The sequence below is a fragment of the Lagenorhynchus albirostris genome, chromosome 17 (assembly GCF_949774975.1).
Source record: "Lagenorhynchus albirostris chromosome 17, mLagAlb1.1, whole genome shotgun sequence".
NCBI lineage: Eukaryota > Metazoa > Chordata > Mammalia > Artiodactyla > Delphinidae > Lagenorhynchus > Lagenorhynchus albirostris.
Window position 1 is genome coordinate 54,130,208 of NC_083111.1, and position 20,323 is coordinate 54,150,530.

Genomic DNA, 20,323 nt, shown 5'->3' on the forward strand with positions numbered 1-20,323 from the left:
GGCAGATTTTCCTCTCAGCTTCTAATCCTTTGCAGCTTCTTGTTCCCATTTCATTGACACTGATGCTGTTAGACATCCTCTTCATCCAGTTACTTTGTGGGACCTCTGCTGTGGGCCTTGTTTAATTCTTATAGTATGAAACTTAACTAGAAAATTATATTTTGTATTTGAATAAATTGAACTTCAGGTGGAAGAGTCCCCATTATCTACATTTTCTATTCCCATAGTATTTATCACTTTCTAACACACCAAATATGTTATTATTATCATGTTTATTGTCATTCTCCCCAAGTTAGAATGTCAGTCCTATAAGGGCAGGGATCTTTGTTCTGTTCACTGATGTGTTCCAGTACCTAGAGCAAAAACTGTAGCATAATAAGTGGTCAAAAGATGTTTGTTGAGTGAATGAATGATGGATAATAATAAGTGATTGGGAAAAAAAATATAAGGTAGCAGTAAACTTGGTGGGAGGAGAGCATTTTGAAATAATGTATTAAACACAATTTGATCATTTCCAATAAAATATTTATACAGAGTTTATATTGGAGGAATGCCCTGTGAACTTCTCATACCACAATCTGATAATTTGTAAGTAATTCAAATAATTTTCTTTAGAAAAATAAATAGTAGATACAAACATACTAGATTTAAATAGTAATTTCTAGCAATATTGCATAGCTGAATGCTTTATAACAGTATAGATTGCAATATTTTTATAGTAAATTATCAATCATTTATATAGTTAGATGTAACCTGATATCTACTATCTCCCGTATAGTATGATATGAACTGCTTTTAGATTATTTTGAGAAAGATGTTTTGAGAAATACCTTTATCAAATAATTGTTTCACCTGGTAATGTTTTAAATTCTTTGAAAGGAATATCAATGGGGATAACCAAATTAATTACAAAATATTTAATTTTCAAATGAAGTTTTATTCAAATAACTTCAACCAAGACTGGGAACTATTTTCATTTTACAAAAATTTTTGTTGTAGCAACAGTTTCTATCCTGATATATATTCTGAAATTCGTAAGATGTTTTTAAGGGAAACACAATATTTTAAAACTTTAGTGTCAATATAATCTTTGAAATTAACATATATATTTTGTTAGGTATGGTCTAAAACTAGATCACCCAAATGGAGACGTGGGTTCTATGATTTGTAAGACGACTGGAACTTACATTGGTAAGTGTCAGTCGTCATTCTTCATTGTTCTCAGAAATGCCTATTTCCTTGTTTTGTATTCTCTTAGACCTCTCCTGTGGCCTCATCCCTTTTTTTTAAAATTAGCATTTCCTCTTTACCTTAGCTTCTTTTCAGTGTCATGTAAGCATGTATGAATTACCTTTTTCTAAGGTTGACATTGAAGTAAGCTTCTTCAAGTTTCTTTTTTCTTTTCTTCTGTCATCCAGATGATTCCATTACTAATTCACCTGTAGCTTTACTTTTACTCTGTTTTTTTCTCCTTGCTCTATGTACTTCAAACTCATAAACCTTTTAGTTATTGAATGAGCTTTATTCCTTCTGTCTCAGGACCTTTGCAAACTTCCCATCCTGAGAGTTTCAGATAAAATGTCATGTCTTCAAAAAACCCTGATCCCCAGCCTTACATTCTCAAAGTTCGTTCTCCTTCTGATTGATAGCTTTATCACAGTTTTTAGTTCTCTGTGTCATTGCTTTTGACTGACTGTATCCTCCACTTGGCAGTGTGCTCTTTGAGAAGAGCAAACTGTGTGCTCACCCTGCATCTCTCAACCCGAAGCTGAGTGTCTGACTCAATTAAGTAGCTGTTAAATGAATGAAAGAAAATTGAGGGCAATATGGTTACATATATATTCTTTTCTTCTCCTTCATTCATTATTATATTTTGTCAGGTTTTCCTGGTTATAACCTTGAGATATATTATTTTGTATATCTTAAAGTACTAGGTACTTTAAGATATTTCAGTTTTCATTTCTTTGAGGATTAGTAGACGGTTGCATAATTACAGTGTTAATTTTATATTTCTTTTCTTTGTTTTAAATCAGCTTTATAATACAGAGTTATTGTTCTCCTGTGATTGAGAATTTAATTGATTGCATATATTAATTAATTCCAGGTCATCACAATGTCAGCTTCATCTTGGATAGTGATTATGGAAGGTAGGTCATTTTGTAAATAATAATTTTCATAATTAATTCAACTGGGTAAATAAAATAAAAGTGTACGGGCTTCCCTGGTGGCGCAGTGGTTGAGAGTCCGCCTGCCGATGCAGGGGACGCGGGTTCGTGCCCTGGTCCGGGAGGATCCCACATGCCGCGGAGTGGCTGGGCCCGTGAGCCATGGCCGCTGAGCCTGCGCGTCCGGAGCCTGTGCTCCGCAACGGGAGAGGCCACAACAGTGAGAGGCCCACGTACCGCCAAAAAAAAAAAAAAAAAAAAGTGTACATTTACTTTGTGCTATATAGATCCCTAGATTAAAAAATTAATCACTTTCTTCCCCCAAATTAACATTTAAGGGATCTGTAACTCCTGTTCACTCATAATTTGTGCCTCAGACATGGCCTTCCAATTGTTGGGAAATCTAGCATTACCTAAAACAATAACTAAAAAAAATCTTTGATTGTGATATTATAAAGTATTATTTTATGTTTTGTCATCCTTCTTATTTAATTAAAATTGTTTTGATAGCTAAGTAATTAAATTTTGATTTGAACTAATGTAAGAATAAATAAAACCTCATGGTTAATATTACCTGATAATGGTTTTCTCTTAAAGTGTCAGGACAAATAGAGTTTTGAAAGATGGTAGTTATAGCTTTTAATTGTTCATTTTAACACCAATGTTAATAACTTATATTTATGATTTTTAGTAAAACTAGAACTTATTTCCAGATATCCTAATTTCAGTCAGAAAGACCATCACACGCTTACAGAAATATCAGAATATGCAAGTCTCAACACATGTTGCAAATGTCATATTATAGATAATAATAGTGAACATTTAGTAGCAGGCATGGTGTTAGGCACTTTACATATATTATCTAGTTTAATACTCCCAAAGAACCTATAAATTGAATGTTATCATCCACCCCATATTGCACACTGGGAAAATGAGGCTTAGGAACATTAAATAATTTGCCCAAGGATATTCAGCTGGTAGGAAGCAGAGCTAGAATGTGAACCCATGCAGTCTGACTCCAGGGCCTAAGCCTTTTATTCCAGTGCTCTGCCATGACTGATGGAGGGTTTCAGTCACAGAACCACATCTCATCAGTATTTAACATCCTGACTCAGGATTCTCTAACATGGTGGGATCACCCCACTCCTGGAGTATTTGCAAATGTGGGGGGGTGGCATTTGTTGGCAGTCCCACTAACTATAGCATGCTGATGGCCTTTTATGGGCAGGACCATGATGTGCCAAACCTAAATGAATTGTTCTTCCCAAAATGTCATAGCATCTTCCACTGGGAAAATGAGCTGGTTGATAGAAATCCAAATAAGTCACAGATTTAGCCATCCAGTCCTAATATGTCAGTAGTAGACCAATGATAAAATAGGTCTATTGATTTCTTTTTTGTCTCTGAAGAGAGACTCAGTGCTTAGAAGTTTGGAAAGAGTGGCAATATTGTAATCAGAGTAGATGTTATTCCTGTTCATTGTTTACAGACTGCAAGAGAAGGGTGAGATTTGGTCCCTGCATGTATGGAAATGCAGTTGAGTCGGTGAAACCAAATGCATTATCACTGTATTTAGGCATGAGCTAGTTCTAGACACCTAGAGGCAATGTGTTTATTACCAAGTTATAAACCTGGGCTGGACACTGTTTTTTTTAAATTGTGGGTCCCCAAAGCACAGGGACTGTATTTTCTTTTTAAAAAAAAATTTTAACAGTTTTTTGGGCTGTGCCACGCAGCTTGCAGGATCTTAATTCCACGACCAGGGATTGACCACAGGCCCTGGCAGTGAAAGCACCAAGTCCTAACCACTGGACCGCCAGAAAATTCCCACTGGACACTTCATTATAGAATAATATATACTGCTCTAAAACCGTGAAGAATATTATAATTCAAGATAAGCCAGAGTGGATGATATGTAAACGGTGCTAAGCTTTACCTTTATGATTTACATGGGGCAAATGACACAGTCCCATGACTTAACTGTGATTTGCTGCAAGGACATGGCCTACTTACATATAATTTGATAAGATTAGACAATAGGATTTTATTGAAAATACTAGAAAAATATGTCAGAAGCAACAATTACTCAGTTTTAAATTATTTCATGAACTATATATGGTTCTTTTATGCTCTCAATGTGTGACTTCTTAGTCCTGAGTCTGTATGAAAGGTACTAATTGCCAAATCCATCATGTCTCTCAGAGAAATAATTACCCAAAAATAGAACATTTGAGTGATCAAGCTTGAATGTGATTAATAAGTATACATAAGTCAATATGTGGCATTAACATGCCCCCAATTTTCAATTTTAAAAAGTCAGAAAATTTGCACATATATAGGCAAAAATATTGCATAAAATTGTTAATTCTGTGATCTTGACTTATAATCATTTTTTTCCTTTTTAAGCCAATGGATTTCCTTTTGTATTAGTGTCTCAGAATTTAAGAAATTGTGTTTCTATATAAAACAATCTTATGAATTTAAGATAACTGTTAAAAATATGACATTTACTACTTAGGAGCCTAGTTTTAAGATTACATGGCATTTAAAAACATTGTCATTTTATAAGTTATAAAATCCATATTTCACAAATTTCAGGAGTATTCCTGAATATCAGATGAACCAATTAGACAGTATTGTGGCACCCATTCTGTATTTCTTTTTTTTTTTGAAGTTTAGTTGATTTACAATGTTGTATGCATTCTGTATTTCTTTTAATAACCAACTTTCTCTCTTCTATTACCCCAAGTTCAAACAACAGCTGTTCCAAACTGATAAGGTTTAGATGAGGCTCGCTTAATTGAGAAATGCCTAGTCATTATCAATGAATTAGTGAAAATCACCTCAGTGTCATACCAAATAAATTACGTTCAAATTTTATTTCAGGAGGCAATTTTCCCACCAACTTAAAAAGCAGAGTTAATTTTTCAGATGCAGGATCTGACCCCAGACAACATTGTCGGAACTGGCATCATTTCAGATCTTTGAGAAATCAGCTGAAAAGCTCATAACATAAAATTATAAAATCTAGTATGAACTTCTTAAATAACTAATTTAGCATAAAATATTTTCAGGGACTCTTTAGCTTTGCAAATGCAAATTATAATGCCTGTGTTAGACTTATAGGGAGTTAACTCTTGGTCTCCACCACAAGATTTGCATTATCCTTTTAGATTCCAGTTCATTGTGTTATAATTAGGGTGAATGGGTTTAGGTCTTAATATTAGAATTTCTTAACTTTTCTAATTATGAATTTAACTGAGGTAATTAAGAGAACAGCATTTAATTTTAGGATCAGATTCCTTCCTTTCCTAATCCTCTAGACTATGGAAGTGCAAGTATGTATCTGTCAAAAATATAAATAGGTTCTGTGTTTATTAAGGGTGACTTAACTCTGGTGGACTGTTGTGAACTTGCTGTCATCCATTTGTATTCTCATGTAAGTTAGTGGCAAGAGAGGAGAACTGTGTAGTACCCAGGGCTCTGGACTCAAACTGCCTGAGCTCAAATTCTATTTCTGCTACTTACTGTCTTTGTGATCTTGACTAAGATAAAAATTCTCTGAGTTTTACCTACTTCATGGAATATGAAATTGAAAATTTAATAGCGTAATAAATTAAAAGCTTAAAAAATCTTAGCTTAAAAGCTTAAAAATCTTAGCATACCTGATAAGTGTTCAATAATGTTAGTTATTCTGACAGTAAATGGGTTATAAGAGCATAGAGCACTCTAGGGTGGTCATCAGTAGAGCCCAGCTTTTATGAAGGGCAGTCCTCCTGTCTGTTTATTTTTTATGTTAATATAAATTCTTACTTTATTGAAGTATAATTTGCATATAATAAATGTACATATTTTAAGTGTGCAGTTCAGTGAGTTCTGACAAATATATCTTCATGTATTTGTGTAATCAATAACTAAATCAGGATGTATAACAATTTTATCCTCCTGAAAAGTTCTTTCCTGCTCCTTTGTAAATTATATGATTTCTATCACTAAAGTAAAAAAAAAAAAAAAAGAAACAGTTTCCTAAAATAAAGGTCATTTTTAAAGCAAGAATTTTTACTTTTTTTAAACAGGAGTTTACCACAAAAAATGGCATATTTTGTTTCTTCTCTCAATAAAATTTCAATGTTTCAAACGTATGCAGGTATGTGACCTTTCTGTGTGTGGGGTGGGGGGCGGGAGAAGAGACATTTCATCAAATCAAATACAACAGTGACTGTAAAGTGTACTATGTTACGTAATTCTAAGAAAGGAAACACACCTAAGATGAGGAGTGAAATAGGAAGTCCTGACATTAAGCTACGATCCCGAAAACTACATTTCTGGTGTAAGGGTGATTGAGAAATACACTTATCACACTAAAAGAGACAGCAGGGAAACTTGTGCATCTCAACTTGGGCTGTTGATCAAGGGAGGAAAAAAAAATCTCTGCTGTCAATTGAAACCACAAACCAGCACTCTCTGAGATTTATGCTGTCAGTGTGGTCCAAAAGAATCCTCAAGCAGATCATAATTTATTTTAATTTAATGAGGTCTGAGGTTGGTAGTGCCCTTAGGCGAGTGTCAGAAGCAAACACAAACCCTTCTGGAAGAATTGTACTTCCTTCCAGGTCTGGGATGATTCAGATTTCAAAGATGTTCAAATGTGAAAAAAATGTATGTCTTGGAATCAATCAAATATGATCTATCAAAAAAAAATATGATCTATCCTGGCTTTTTCTAGAAACTTATTTAATGTGAAACTCCTATGTAAAAATACATAGAACTTTGATAGATTGAACTAATAAGGATAAATTTTAATAAGAATCTACCATATGTTATGCACTGGGCTATTTTACCAATATACCTAAGACTTCTATATATAAAGCCACAAGAATTCCAATCATAGTTAATATATTAGTATATGAAAAAAATATAAGATGTTGGCCCATAAATATAAGGATGATTCATTCTTCAAGAGCATAGAGAAGAGGCTGTTCTCTTTGCCTTCCTGTTTTCTTTTGGAACCAAACATCTACGCTCAGCCCAGGTTTTCCTTGTTCTCTGGATCCTTCTGTTACCAGTGTCTCTTTAGTACTAGTTACCACTAACGCCTGGTCCCCAGAAGATGTAGGTCTCTGTGAAAGCCATGTTTATAGTCCTCTTTGCAGGATTGCATCATTATTTTGTTTCAAAATAATGAAACACCTAATACTTTCATTTGGTAATCCAATACCTTCACTGTGTTATGTACTATGGCTAGGTAATTTGGAAAATTGGTAAAAATCAAACATTCGTGTTTATGTGTAATATTCATGACATTGTATTTCTTGTCCTTCCCCTCCCCCTCCCAGAGGTCACTAAGGTTTCACCTTCACAAGGAAGCATTCAAGGCGGCACCATGCTAACAATAAGTGGACGGTTCTTTGATGAGACAGATTTCCCAGTCCGAGTTTTTGTTGGAGGTAATTTTCATGATTTTTAATAAAAGAACCAATCCTTCCTTTTCTTTAATAACATCTAAGAAGAATAACAGTCTTTTCTTAATTAATGCTTAATTTAAAAGCTGTGTATTTTCAGATGGGCATTTGGTTCTGGGGCTTGATGCTTTTCCCACAGCAATTCTCCAGTGAGGACCACTCCTTGCAGCCTTTATATGACCAAGATTTGGGCTTTGAGGTCAGCACCGAAGGGCACTGCATGGCAGCATCATGGCTGCCATCAAAAAATTCCTCACCACACTTAGCGACACACGTACCCTCTATTTAATAGACTCTTAAATTACCTTTTTGAACTGTTATTATTTCTTAAAGGGTTAGGTAATTATGGGAAATTTAAAGTGGTATTTAGGGATACTCTCCTCATCCCCTTGTCATATACGGTGCCTTATCTGGACATCAGTAATTATAGATGATATTGGCCTTAGAAAGAGCATCAATTAATGTGTTATATGTTCACAGCTGCACATCAGGCTTGATTCTCTGGTTATGCATCACTTTTATATGTCTGGTCCAGATCTGTTCAGAGGTAGGGTGCTAGGCAGCTCAAATAGGAAGTTGGGGATGAATGTAACAGTGGGGGTCTTCCCACTCAGTTATAATGACCTTACCTACCTTGACGTGCAGGGGACAGGATGTCTGCCCATGCACCTGGCACGTAATTTTTCTGATAGAGCCCGCTGCTTAGGTACTTTCTGCTTTTAAGGAATCTGCTAATGAGCCAGCCAAGATGTGATTTCAAGAAAAGAAAGTCATAGAAAGCAACCTCGTGTAACATTCATATAATGTCTTTCCTATCCCCATGAATCCTTGCTGGCCACCTGCATAGGCCAAAAGATTTTAAACTTTCATATAATATGTTATTCTGATCAGATACTATATTTTAAATATTAGAAGCAGGGACATAAAATATTTTTAATATATATAATATGTTTTACGATCTGATATTATGATACAGCTGATATGCAAAGATAACATGTTAAATTTTTTTATATTTCATTGCCATTAATGTTACAGCCAGATTTGAGATTTTGAATCCTCAATAATTTCTTGAAAATAATGATCAGTTTTTGTATCTTTGCTCCAAACAAAATGGGTTAAGTTAGTTTAATACACTGTTAAAATGTACTGTTTTCTATTTCAATGATCTTGCATTCACAAAGCATTCAAAATAGTGAAAGGTTGTGTTGAAGTATCCATTTTCCAGGCCACCAAACAAAATGTGGCAAAGATACTTTCCTCCATTTCCCTTGCTTCACTGTGCATGGGTTATTTCCGTTTCAGTAAATAGTTAATGAGGGCTGACCTTACATGAGGCACTGTGAGGAATACATGGGGGTCTAAAACGTACACTCTTACTGAAGTCTAATTGTGCTTATGTGTAACAACTGTTATTTAGAATCTTGTCTGTTTTGGTTTCCATCTGTCTGTGGAAATACCACTTACAAGTTATTATTCCTTTTGTTTTCATTTGAAAAAGTTGGACAAAACCACCATTAACCTAAGAGGACCGGGATCATCTACTTTTGTAAATTCTGAACATCATTGATTTATTCAGAAACTTTCTCCAAGGAACAAAACATAAGGCTTTGCTTTGGACCCAGATAAAATATTTCACAGTGACATCATTTTATCAAATTTCGTATTTTGTTTCTCTGAAATTATGAAATATTCTAACTCAGACTTGTGAGATTTTGCCAGCAAAATGTAGCCTGTGGAAGTATGACAATTGATGAATGCTAAAGCTTTCATGGAGAATATGTAAAGGAAATTAAGACCCTTCAACTTTGCCTCTTGCTTTTGTAACTTAGCTTTAATTGAAAAAGCACTCCAAGATAGGCTGATGTGATTTTCATTCTGAAGCTCTGTAGTAACAGTTCTGCCCTTGCTTCTCTGTAGGTCAAGCCTGTGATATTTTGAATGTCACAGAAAACAGCATATGTTGCAAGACACCCCCTAAACCTGATATTCTTAAAACTGTATATCCAGGTAAGTCAACAAAAGAGAGAAGGACCATTTCTATATTTGCGTAAGAGGAATATTATTGACAGATATCTTTAGTGTCTTAGTCCGTTTAGGCTGTTATAACAGAATACCATAGACTGGGTAGCTTATAAACAACATTGATTTCTCACATTTCTGGAGGATAGGAGTCAAAGGTCAGAGCACTGGCAGATTGGGGATCTGGTGAGGACCTGCTTTCTCACAGATGAGGCCTTCTCAGGGCTAGGGAGAAGAGACCTCTGTGGGGTCTCTTTCATAAGGGCACTTATCCTATTCATTAGGCCCTACCTCCTAATACCGTCACATTGGGCATTAGGTTTCAACATCTGAGTTTTGAGGGGACCCAAACATTGAGCCCGTAACATAGTAACAAAAAATATTATTTGAATTTTTTAGAATTTGTAGTGAGAATTATAATAAATTTCTTTCTAGTTTTTTTCTTTATACTTTCTGGATTAGGAAATTTTTCTATTAATATAGCTGCATCAAGGCTGCACCAGTGTAGGTAAACCTGGCCTAAATTACTCAGATACCCTGTGAAAACTCTATTGATAGAGTATAAGGATGCCTTTATTTCAGATCAAATGATTATTACTACATTTTGGTACAGGCTACATGGAAAATTTTAAAATGCTTTATTCCTGGTTAAAAAATAAACGTCAGAGGTTAAATCCTTATTTGTCTAGAATGATTTAGGCATGATCACAGGGATGAGAGAAACGGAACACAAAATTCTTTTCAGATTTTCACCTGTGACCAGTGAAAGTGCACCTGATGGCCTTCATATCTGCAACTAGACCACCGTGATGCTGTGCATGTGTGTGCATGGATTCTGTATCTCATCCTGTGCACTCAGTGAAATCAGTTTATAATTGTGTCATTGATTGGTATTTGAAGCCAAGTAAATTCATTTTATTAACCTCTTAAATGTCCTTGTTTTGAACAATATTTAAAAATTGACCGGTTTAAGAGGAGAATTTTGATATTTATAATTGATTACTTTAAAGAAAGTTGTATATACCAGAGCATGCTGCTGCTATGAAAGGTTGAAGTGCTCAAGCTTTTCTCTCAGCAGACTCAGGGGAAGAGTAGTAGCCATTACTTTCCAGATTCAGGCACTCCAGACAAGCCTAAGGCTGCTGAACCAAGGCCTGAGCTGATTGTTGTTGTATTTTAAAGAAGAAAAATAAAAAGTGAGACGGCTCATTATGATTAGGAAAAAATTACACTGGCAAGTGTAAGTTCACTTTAATGAGAATGTTCTCTCTCTGATTCTGTCCAAGAAGGAGGAGAAATCCTAGAGCAAAAGTAATGTTGAAAAGAAGAAAAACAAATACTGACAGAAATGTTAAGGCCAATAGTGTCTGTTCTTTGAGCCATTAATTGAGTAACTTTTATTAGAGAGAATAATCAAGGTGAAGATTTTGTAATCAAATGGTCTGAATCTTGAAGTTTTGAGTCTTGACTATATAAAGCAACATCAGTCATATCAAAAATCATAATTATTATATTATTACTATCTTATGTAAAGCATTCACTAAGTACCAGGTATTTTACATATGTATGATATCTAATCCCTATAGTAGCCTTGTCAATCATAGTATTACTCTCATTTTACATATGTAGAATCTGAGGGACAGATATGTGAAACAATAAACTGCAGACTGTCGTAACAGCAGTCTATCCTCTGGGTACAGATACATGTAGAGATATGTGTAATTGTTTTGTTTACACACATGCTGTAAAAATGTGAATAGAAATAGAATACCTATAATCACCACCCAAGTAAAAGACATTGAGATACTGCATGAAAATTCTGATGAAAGCCTTCTTTTATTTTGTTATGTTCAGGTGGGAGAGGCCTAAAGCTTGAGGTATGGAATAGTAGCCGTCCAGTACATCTTGAAGAGATACTCGAATACAATGAAAAAACTCCAGGGTACATGGGTACCAGTTGGGTAGATTCAGCTTCCTATCTTTGGCCTATGGGACAAGATACATTTGTTGCACGCTTCAGTGGATTTTTGGTGGCTCCAGATTCTGATGTTTATAGATTCTACATCAAAGGTGATGACCGTTACGCTATCTATTTCAGCCAGACTGGACTTCCTGAAGATAAGGTAGGGAAGCCGCAGAACACTACTTGATATTATAGAAACACTATGATAACCTTTGTACATATCCCATTTATTCTACACCAAAACCAGTGCATATATTAACGAATTTATGTGGTGGGTTCTTGGCTATTTTAACACATGTGGTATTAACCATAAAGTTGTTAGAAAACCCATTGTCTAAAAGGAAATGCTTTACCATACCTAAGTTTTCTCTAACCAAAAAAGAAAACACATATGTTTCCTTTAAAATGGAAGATTATTTTTATTATGAAAGAATTATGGTCACACATAGGAAATTTGGAGAAGAGTACAAGTATTTCACTATCCTGCTAGATCTGTTTCACTATTACTTGGTCATGAGATTAAAGTCTATTATCTCCTTTTGTCTGTATTTTGTTTCTTACATAAATAGGATCACACATCCAATTTTATAGTCATTTTTGTCATGTATCAGTATTTTCACATAATATTAAATAATTTATATAACACCATTTTTGATGACTGAATAGTATGCTATTGCATGACTTTACTACCTTTCCCCATACTGATAAGTTTTTAACTTACTTCTGATTTTTTATGACCACAAATCTTACTCAATTGAACATTTGTGTTCATTAAATTATTCTGTATTTTATGTTATTTCTTTAGGACAGTTTCACAAATGTGAAACTAATGAATCAAATCATAAGAACATTTTATGAATCACTGTATATATGGCAAGGTTGTCTCCCAAACTGGATGAACAAGTTTAAATTCCTGCCTATAACACATGAATCCCAATTTTACCATAGCTTTTCAGCATGTTTCCTTTAAAGACAGTATAGTCATTTCTAATGGGAAGCCCAAAGTCTTCTCTTTCTAGTATGCAGACCCAATTAGTAATCTTTGGCATCTTTCAGACCTCCTTTTAATGATCTCATTTGGATTAAGTCCCTCAAAGTTCTCAGCAGAACAAAAGAATATTATATTTAACAATAACAACCTCCTCCCTGTATGGAACTTTAAATTTCCCATTTGCAGTTCTAATTGTGGAAAAGCTGTGTTCTGTGTGTGTTCATGGAATAGTGGAGTTGATGTTACTTAAGGGTGGAAGGGGTGAAGTGAGCTTTGATAATTTTTTAAAATACATTTCATCATGAAAAACAGATATTAGAAGAAAAATGTGAAATATTTTCACATTTTTCTGTTCATAAAAGTTCTAAGACTGACAGAAAAAATAAATGATAAATAAATGCTGAACAGGCTTATTAATAAGTTCTTTTCTCCCTCTCTCTCTCTCTCTCTGTCTCTCTCTGTCTTTTTGGGATAAGGTGAGGATTGCCTATCATTCTTCCAATGCCAACAGTTATTTTTCCAGCCCAACACAAAGATCAGATGACATTCATCTTCAAAAAGGAAAAGAGTAAGGTTTTTTCTTTTCTTTAAATTATTGTGTAATATTTAAAAACTATAATTTTATATATAAAAATATTTTCAATTTGTTTTATTGGTAGAAGTGATACTAGTTTATTGGTTTAATTTATAATTGGTCATTCTCTATAATTTGCTAAGTTTTGTTTCTATATTTTCAAGCATACTGGCATTCAGCTAACCAGGAAAATTTGAAATCTAAATTATTCCTGTTGCAGAAATTACAATTTTGTGAAATTTACTTAATCCTGCTTTAGTTTCTTATTAGGACCTTTCAGTCAATCCAGCCATCTAATTTCTCTTCTCCTATTTTCTGTATTGCTAGAGAAAAATCACAAAAACCACATGGATTTGTACCATAATTAATATATATTTAATATTCTCTTGATTTATTCCAGACCCTGGACCAGGTACTAGAAATTTAATACAAAGGATATTAAAATATATTCCCTGCCCTTAAGGAGTACTTATTTAGTGCTGAAAGGTCAATTCCAGGGAGAAAATGAGGATATTATTCAAATAGCTAATAATCCCATTCGAAAAGTCAATTCAGGATTCCTAGAAAACAGGGAGGTAAAAGACGATATATGCAAAATAGCTAAGTTACATGGAGAACATCAAAAGTTTCATTGAAATTTTCTTCCATTTACCATTTGTATCTGTTAGGTTTTGCTGCGTAAGAAACCATTCCCCCAAATTTAGTAGCTTAAAGCAACCCAGTTTTGTGATTAGCTAGGTAGTTCTTTTGATCCTGACTATTTAGTTGGTGATTAATGGTCCAGGATGGCCTCATTCACATATCAGGAGGCTCAGCTGTCCTGATGGGAACTGAGATATCTGGGATGTCTCACTTCACATGGTCTCTCATCTTCAAGGAGGCTAGCCCAGGCTTGTCACAGTGTCCCAGCAGTTAAGAGGGCAATTCCTAATGCACAGGTACTTTTTAAATTCTGCTTGTATCATATTTGCTAATATCCAATTGGCCAAAGCAAATGGCCAAACTTAGATTCAGTGGGTGAAGAAATGCACTTCACTTCTTGATGGGAGGAGTTGTTTTTTTTTTTTTTTCCATTTACCATGTCACCTTTACAGATATCGATTAGATTATGCTCATAGGCAGCACCATGAAGATGTGATGGAGCTGGACAGAGAGGGTTGGGATCAATGGTACCTGAGAGAAATCACACTAAGTGTTCTCACTAAAGTCTTAGGAATAATAAGCTTTCCATTGTTTTTCTCCTCCTCCTTCTATCACTTCTTTCTAAACTTAAGCATTTTCTTTTTTAACCAAGTTCCCTGGGCCAATTCAGAGTAAATGGAGTATCTCGTTAATACCTATTGCTCTTAAGTGTCAATACACCTTCAGGCTTTGCCTTGACCTTGGAAAATGAGTTCAGTTTACCTGCGTGGCAAGAGCACAGAGCTTGCATGAAGGTGACTTGTAATACATCTTGCCCCCGGTATCTGTGCGTCTGCAAACTAGCTTGAAATTTACACTGGCACTTATAATGATGGTTGTGTATTCTGAAATTGAGGCCACGCAGGATGGTTTATTGCACAGTGGTCCCTGGGACCTTTCCAAAGGTAGCTTGTCTTGCCAGTTCATTTTACTCAAATAATATAGCCTTATCTCTAAGTGCATATCGCTTTGGTCACCCCCTTTCTACTTTGAATCCTACCTCAGTGACTAACTTTTAAATAATTTTTCAATCTTTAAGTTCTTTTAGTCTCTGTTATTCATATGATCAAACAGAATAATAATATATATTTTATAGGATTTTGTGAATATTAAATATAATAATGTCTGTGAAGTGCTCAGTTTAGTGTCTAGCACATAGAAGGTGCCTTAAAATATTTTTAAGCTGCCAGTAAGGATACAGAATTTAATGGTTCTTCTCCGAATCCTGCTCCCTAATTAGTATTGCCCACCTTGATTTGACGGAGCTGGCAAACAGGTTCTCAGGGCAGCCAAAAGCCTGATGTAATCCTCCAGTATCAGTTCTATGAGGGAAATGACCCAGAGCCCCAGCATCCTTGCCAGATGGGAGGTAATAAATACCCCTCATTCACAGTCTTACATGAACTGTGGATACTTATTCTCCATTTACAAGAGTATCTGTTGAATGATGTGAGGCAATTTAAAGGAACTCCTAGCTGGCCTCTCCAACGATGGGAGCACTAGTTACACTGACAGAGATTTAGATAGGGAAGCAGTAGCTTTTCACTCACCTGTAACAGCTGATTAGTGAACACCTTATCCTGGATAGGCATTTGGATGATGGGCACGGGGCCTCAGGAATCAAGACTTCCAAAGTTAAGGTGTGAATCTCATCCAGCTTATTAGAGGGCCATCATCAATCTAATCAGTAAAAGTTTTCTGCGGCAGTGTGTTGTTTCCCAAGTTACAAGTGGAGGCAATATTTGAGGAACTTAGAGTAAGAACTTTCATCGATGACATACAACCACTCAGATACAAAATATATGGTATGTCTAGGTCTGCCTGACATTTTCTTACACACGTTAATGTATTTAACCTCTGTGTGTCCTCTGTTTTATGCCAGGAAGATTATGTTATAACCTACAATGTAATTTTGTTTTAAGATACTTGAAGATAGGGGATAGTATCTTTTTCAATAAATATTTATGGACAAAACTGAATGAATTCATCGTTCTCTTTATCTCTAATGCAGATATCTTACATAATTCATTTTCTTTTAGCAAACTGCTATGAAACTTAATATTTTAATAATTAAAATCAGGGATACTACAATATAAATCATTTAACAAGCAGATGTTTTATATCATATTGAAATTTTATTCATTGAAAGAAAAATTCATGACAAGTGCTCTGGAGAAAAAGTTACATTCTTTAGTTACACTATTTTCCAGATATTACATTGAAATCTTGCTGCAGGAGTACAGACTAAGTGCTTTTGTGGATGTTGGACTGTACCAGTATAGAAATGTCTATACTGAACAACAAACAGACGATGCAGTGAATGAAGAACAAGTGATCAAATCCCAGTCGACAATTGTCCAGGAAGTACAGGTTTGCTATGATTATAGATCCACTTTGTAGAAAGTAAATGCTCAAATATAGGAGCTCTATTTGGTTATTAATTTTACTAGGTAAGATACTGTTTTGGGGGAAAACAGTCATGGAAAATTACTGAATTGTGCCTTGGAATATCTGTAATTATAAACCAAAGAGTCTGTTATTTGATGACTTACACATTAAAATAGTTTATCATTTGCAATAAGATAGGGCAATGTAGAAGCATTGAATAGCTGACTTATGATGCTTTTAAAATGTATTTTTCCCTATAGTAAATATATGCTTTTTTAAATTGGGAAATAGGTTATAACATTGGAAAACTGGGAAACAACTAATGCAACCAATGAAGTGCAGAAGATCATGGTAACCGGCCCATGTGTGGAAGCTAATTTATGTTCACTTTACCAATATAGATTAATCTATAACAAGGAAAAAACTGGTAAGTTGTAAATAATAAGGGAGATTTTATTACTCTTCATGTATAGACAAAATTATAAAAAGGTATTTGCTCTAGTCAAATTCTACTGTCTGAAAAATATAGTTTTAATAGTATGCTAGACAAAGAGGCAAAAAAATATATCATGAAGAAAACTCTTCAGACTGGGATAGAAAATGGCATCAGTAAAAACAGCTTTCAGATATATACTATTATTTTCTTCTGTAAGGATCATGATAAATGCATATCTAAACACACATAAGGAATTTATGTATCCGTGACTCACAGGTGTTAAGTTAATAGGAATTAAGTTCATCATTATAGAGATAGGCATTTCAGTTTCTCAAAAGACCTATGAGACACTAATTTATCTGTTAATGAAGATATTGCATTTCTATATTTTATAAAAAACCCTGAAAAAATAATTTTGCTATTTCTGTTCATTGTTTCAATGAGTAAATATTGAAGAGTGCTTGCTGTTTGCCAAATACAATGCTTATTACTATGGGAATATTAAAACAAATATATTAAAATAAAATATGAGCCCTATCCTCAATAGATCACAGTCCAATTAAGCAGCCAATATTATTGAACTTGAATCAATTTCAGAATGTAATTTCGTTAAGTGATAACTGATGGTACAGACTATAGGTACTTAAAAAAATTCAAATATGAGACATCAGTGCTGGCTGTGATAGTGCAGAGATTTCAACTCTTTTTTTTTTTTTTTATTAAAACCCCTAATCATTTGACTTTAATTTTTTGTTAATTCATCGAAAAGTCTGGCTACCTGCTGACGCTTCTGACTTCATACTGCAATCAGCCTTGAATGACCTCTGGTCTATAAAACCGGATGCAGTTCAAGTAATAAGAACACAAAATCCTCAGAGCTATGTTTACATGGTAACCTTTATATCAACTAGAGGTAAGCATGTATTTCATTTTGCAATTCTGTAAAGTTTTTTCTAGGAAATAAGTTTGTATCCTGCGCAACTCCACTGAAAAAGGGAAAAGCTGCATAAAATGACGGGAAAGTAAATGCATATTCATAGCCCTGATCACCTCCAGGAGAAACAGAAATAAATGGTTAATTTTGTTCTACTGTAATTTAAATTCTAGTTGTACTTCAAGGAGTGTACCACTCCAGTGCATGAGGTATACACGCTATATACTACAAATACACTATAAGTATAGTAGCCTACTTTACATTTAGCAAAAATTAGTGAAGATATTAATTCTGGAAATGAAATTTAAGTGAATCAGTATTTCTCAGGAGACACTAGTCTGGCTAGATCTTGTTTGATAAAAGGATTCTCTGGTCATATCCCTGTGGGAAGCTCCTTGAAGGTTGATAGAGCTCATTATAGAATTTTAAAATCCCCAAGGACTCCGGCAATGAGCAACAAACAAAAACAACAATAAAAACAAAACAAGAAAAGCAGTGCACCTGTATTTAATACAGCATTTTCCAAAATTATTTGACTTCTTTATCCTTTTCAAGTAATGGCCATTAACTTCTTATTACGTTTTCAAGTCTTACAGTTTTTTTTCTTTTAAATTTTTCCAGTTTTTCTTCTGCAAATTTTATAGTTTATTTATTTATTTATTTATTTAATTTGTTTATTTTTGGCTGCGTTGGGTCTTTGTTGCTGTGTGCGGGCTTTCTCTAGTTGCGGTGAGCGGGGGCTACTCTTTGTTGCGGTGCGCGGGCTTCTCATTGCGGTGGCTTCTCCTGTTGCAGAGCACAGGCTCCAGGTGCACGGGCTTCAGCAGTTGTGGCTCGCAGGCTCCAGAGCGCAGGCTCAGTAGGTGGCACATTGGCTCAGTTGCTCTGCAGCATGTGGGATCTTCCCGGACCAGGGCTCGAACCCATGTCCCCTGCGTTGGCAGGCGGATTCTAAACACTGCACCACCAGGGAAGCCCTCAAGTCTTACAATTTCAAGTGTCACATTTTCAAGTCTTAAAGCCAAGTTTAGCAACCAATTTGGGTATTTGGGATATTTAGCTCATGAAATAGGTCCCTGAATATGTGTTTCCTTTCTTTGCACGGTCACTATTTTCCAATTCATATAAGTAAACTGTTACTTCAATGTTTGTGTCTCATTTTATGAAGTTGGTAATTTGATTGTTGAGCAGAGAGTAAAGAATTCTGTTTAACATGAATTGAAGTTCTAAAAATTTCCCAAAGGTTAGATTGTCAAAATGCTATCTAAAGAAGATATGGTTATCTTTGTTCTCTTAGAGAAAGTCAGTAGGATTCCACTGTTAAAGCATCCTCCCAAAGAAGAGAGACATGTGAGGACAAGGCCTTATTTCTTTCAGTGAGATTGTATAAACAAGGTTCGCAGGCATGGGGCTACTTCCTGGAATTCATCTTTGTACTCCATTTGTAACTAAAGAAAATAGCAATTTCCCAGGCTAGCCCTTTATACCAAGATGATGGTACCGGAAGAAAACTTAAATAATTCTTGGAATATTTTATTGCCCATTGATTTTTACCTCATGATCCCAATGGCAACTTTTGTTTATCTTACAAAACTTCTTTTTACGCTACAAAAACAGAACCTTAAATATATAGCACTTTATCTGCTGTTCTGCTGTTTCTACTATGGCTAAATATCAGATTCAAGGATCTGCATCTTCTCCATTCATCCTTTTTCTTGTGATAATACAATTCTAAATAAAACTAGTTTTGTTACCTCTGAGTTTCTATTATGGGTATATTGGTATTTAATTAATTAACTTCTTCAAATTCTGTTTGGTACTTCATTGCAGGAGACTTCGATCTGCTCAGTTATGAAGTATTTGAAGGGAACAATGTCACACTGGCTATTACAGAACAAACCAAAGGAAAACCCAGTTTGGACACATTCACACTGAATTGGGATGGGATCACTTCTAGGCCTCTTATGCCGCAGTCATCAGAAGCTGACGTACGCTCTGTGTTAGTTTTTTAAACAGAAAGCCACTTAAGCATCAGCCTTCTATAAAAACGCATTTTAAGGAGTAGTAATACATCTCCTCCTTGTCATGGTGGGTTGGAGCCAACTCATAGTGAGTGGAGAAGGGAGGAGATATCACAATGACAGAGGGAGTGAGAGGGGAGTTCTTGGATCTGTGCCAACAGCATCCAGGTGTCTGCATATGGGGCAGCTGCTCATGAGGAATGTTTGCTTGTGAATTACTGCATGTCAACAACTACCTGTGCAATGAGTTTGAGTTAATATTTGTTTGATGACTGAAGATTGTGCACTATTTCAAGTCCTTAATTCTAAATATCTGCGCGTTATCAGAGAAATATGGTATGGAAATTATGGACCTCATGAATGTGTGCCGGTTCCTATATAATCCAGTTATTATTTCTTAAATAATAGTAAGAGATTACAGTGTATGTATCTCTTCTTTTGAGAAACAATGCATTGGAGTATATATTTTTTCCAGTTAATTTTGCATTAATTGGGAAAACTATTCATTTGGAATCTGTTTAATTAGGTGCTAATTCATTTAGGTTTGCCTCATTGCTGTCTTTAAAAAGCTACTGAACCAATATGCCTCCCTTATGTAATAACTAAATAAGCTAAGATCAGCCAGTTGGATATAACTATTATCATTCTAAAATAAAAGTCTTGAAACAGTCATTGGATACTGAAATTAT

General features: G+C 34.9%; 1 protein-coding gene across 1 annotated transcript in view; it reads left to right on the top strand.

Moving 5' to 3' along the window:
* The window catches only part of PKHD1L1 (PKHD1 like 1), a 154,434-nt gene that overhangs the window by 20,460 nt on the left and 113,651 nt on the right, over positions 1–20,323 (top strand). The window contains exons 7-18 of the mRNA XM_060127562.1: positions 535–588; positions 1,118–1,191; positions 2,105–2,147; positions 6,242–6,312; positions 7,502–7,612; positions 9,545–9,634; positions 11,501–11,769; positions 13,077–13,168; positions 16,066–16,225; positions 16,535–16,670; positions 17,449–17,592; positions 19,444–19,601. Of these exons, the coding sequence (XP_059983545.1) occupies positions 535–588; positions 1,118–1,191; positions 2,105–2,147; positions 6,242–6,312; positions 7,502–7,612; positions 9,545–9,634; positions 11,501–11,769; positions 13,077–13,168; positions 16,066–16,225; positions 16,535–16,670; positions 17,449–17,592; positions 19,444–19,601 (1,402 nt within the window). The remainder of the gene's footprint in view (positions 1–534; positions 589–1,117; positions 1,192–2,104; positions 2,148–6,241; positions 6,313–7,501; positions 7,613–9,544; positions 9,635–11,500; positions 11,770–13,076; positions 13,169–16,065; positions 16,226–16,534; positions 16,671–17,448; positions 17,593–19,443; positions 19,602–20,323) is intronic.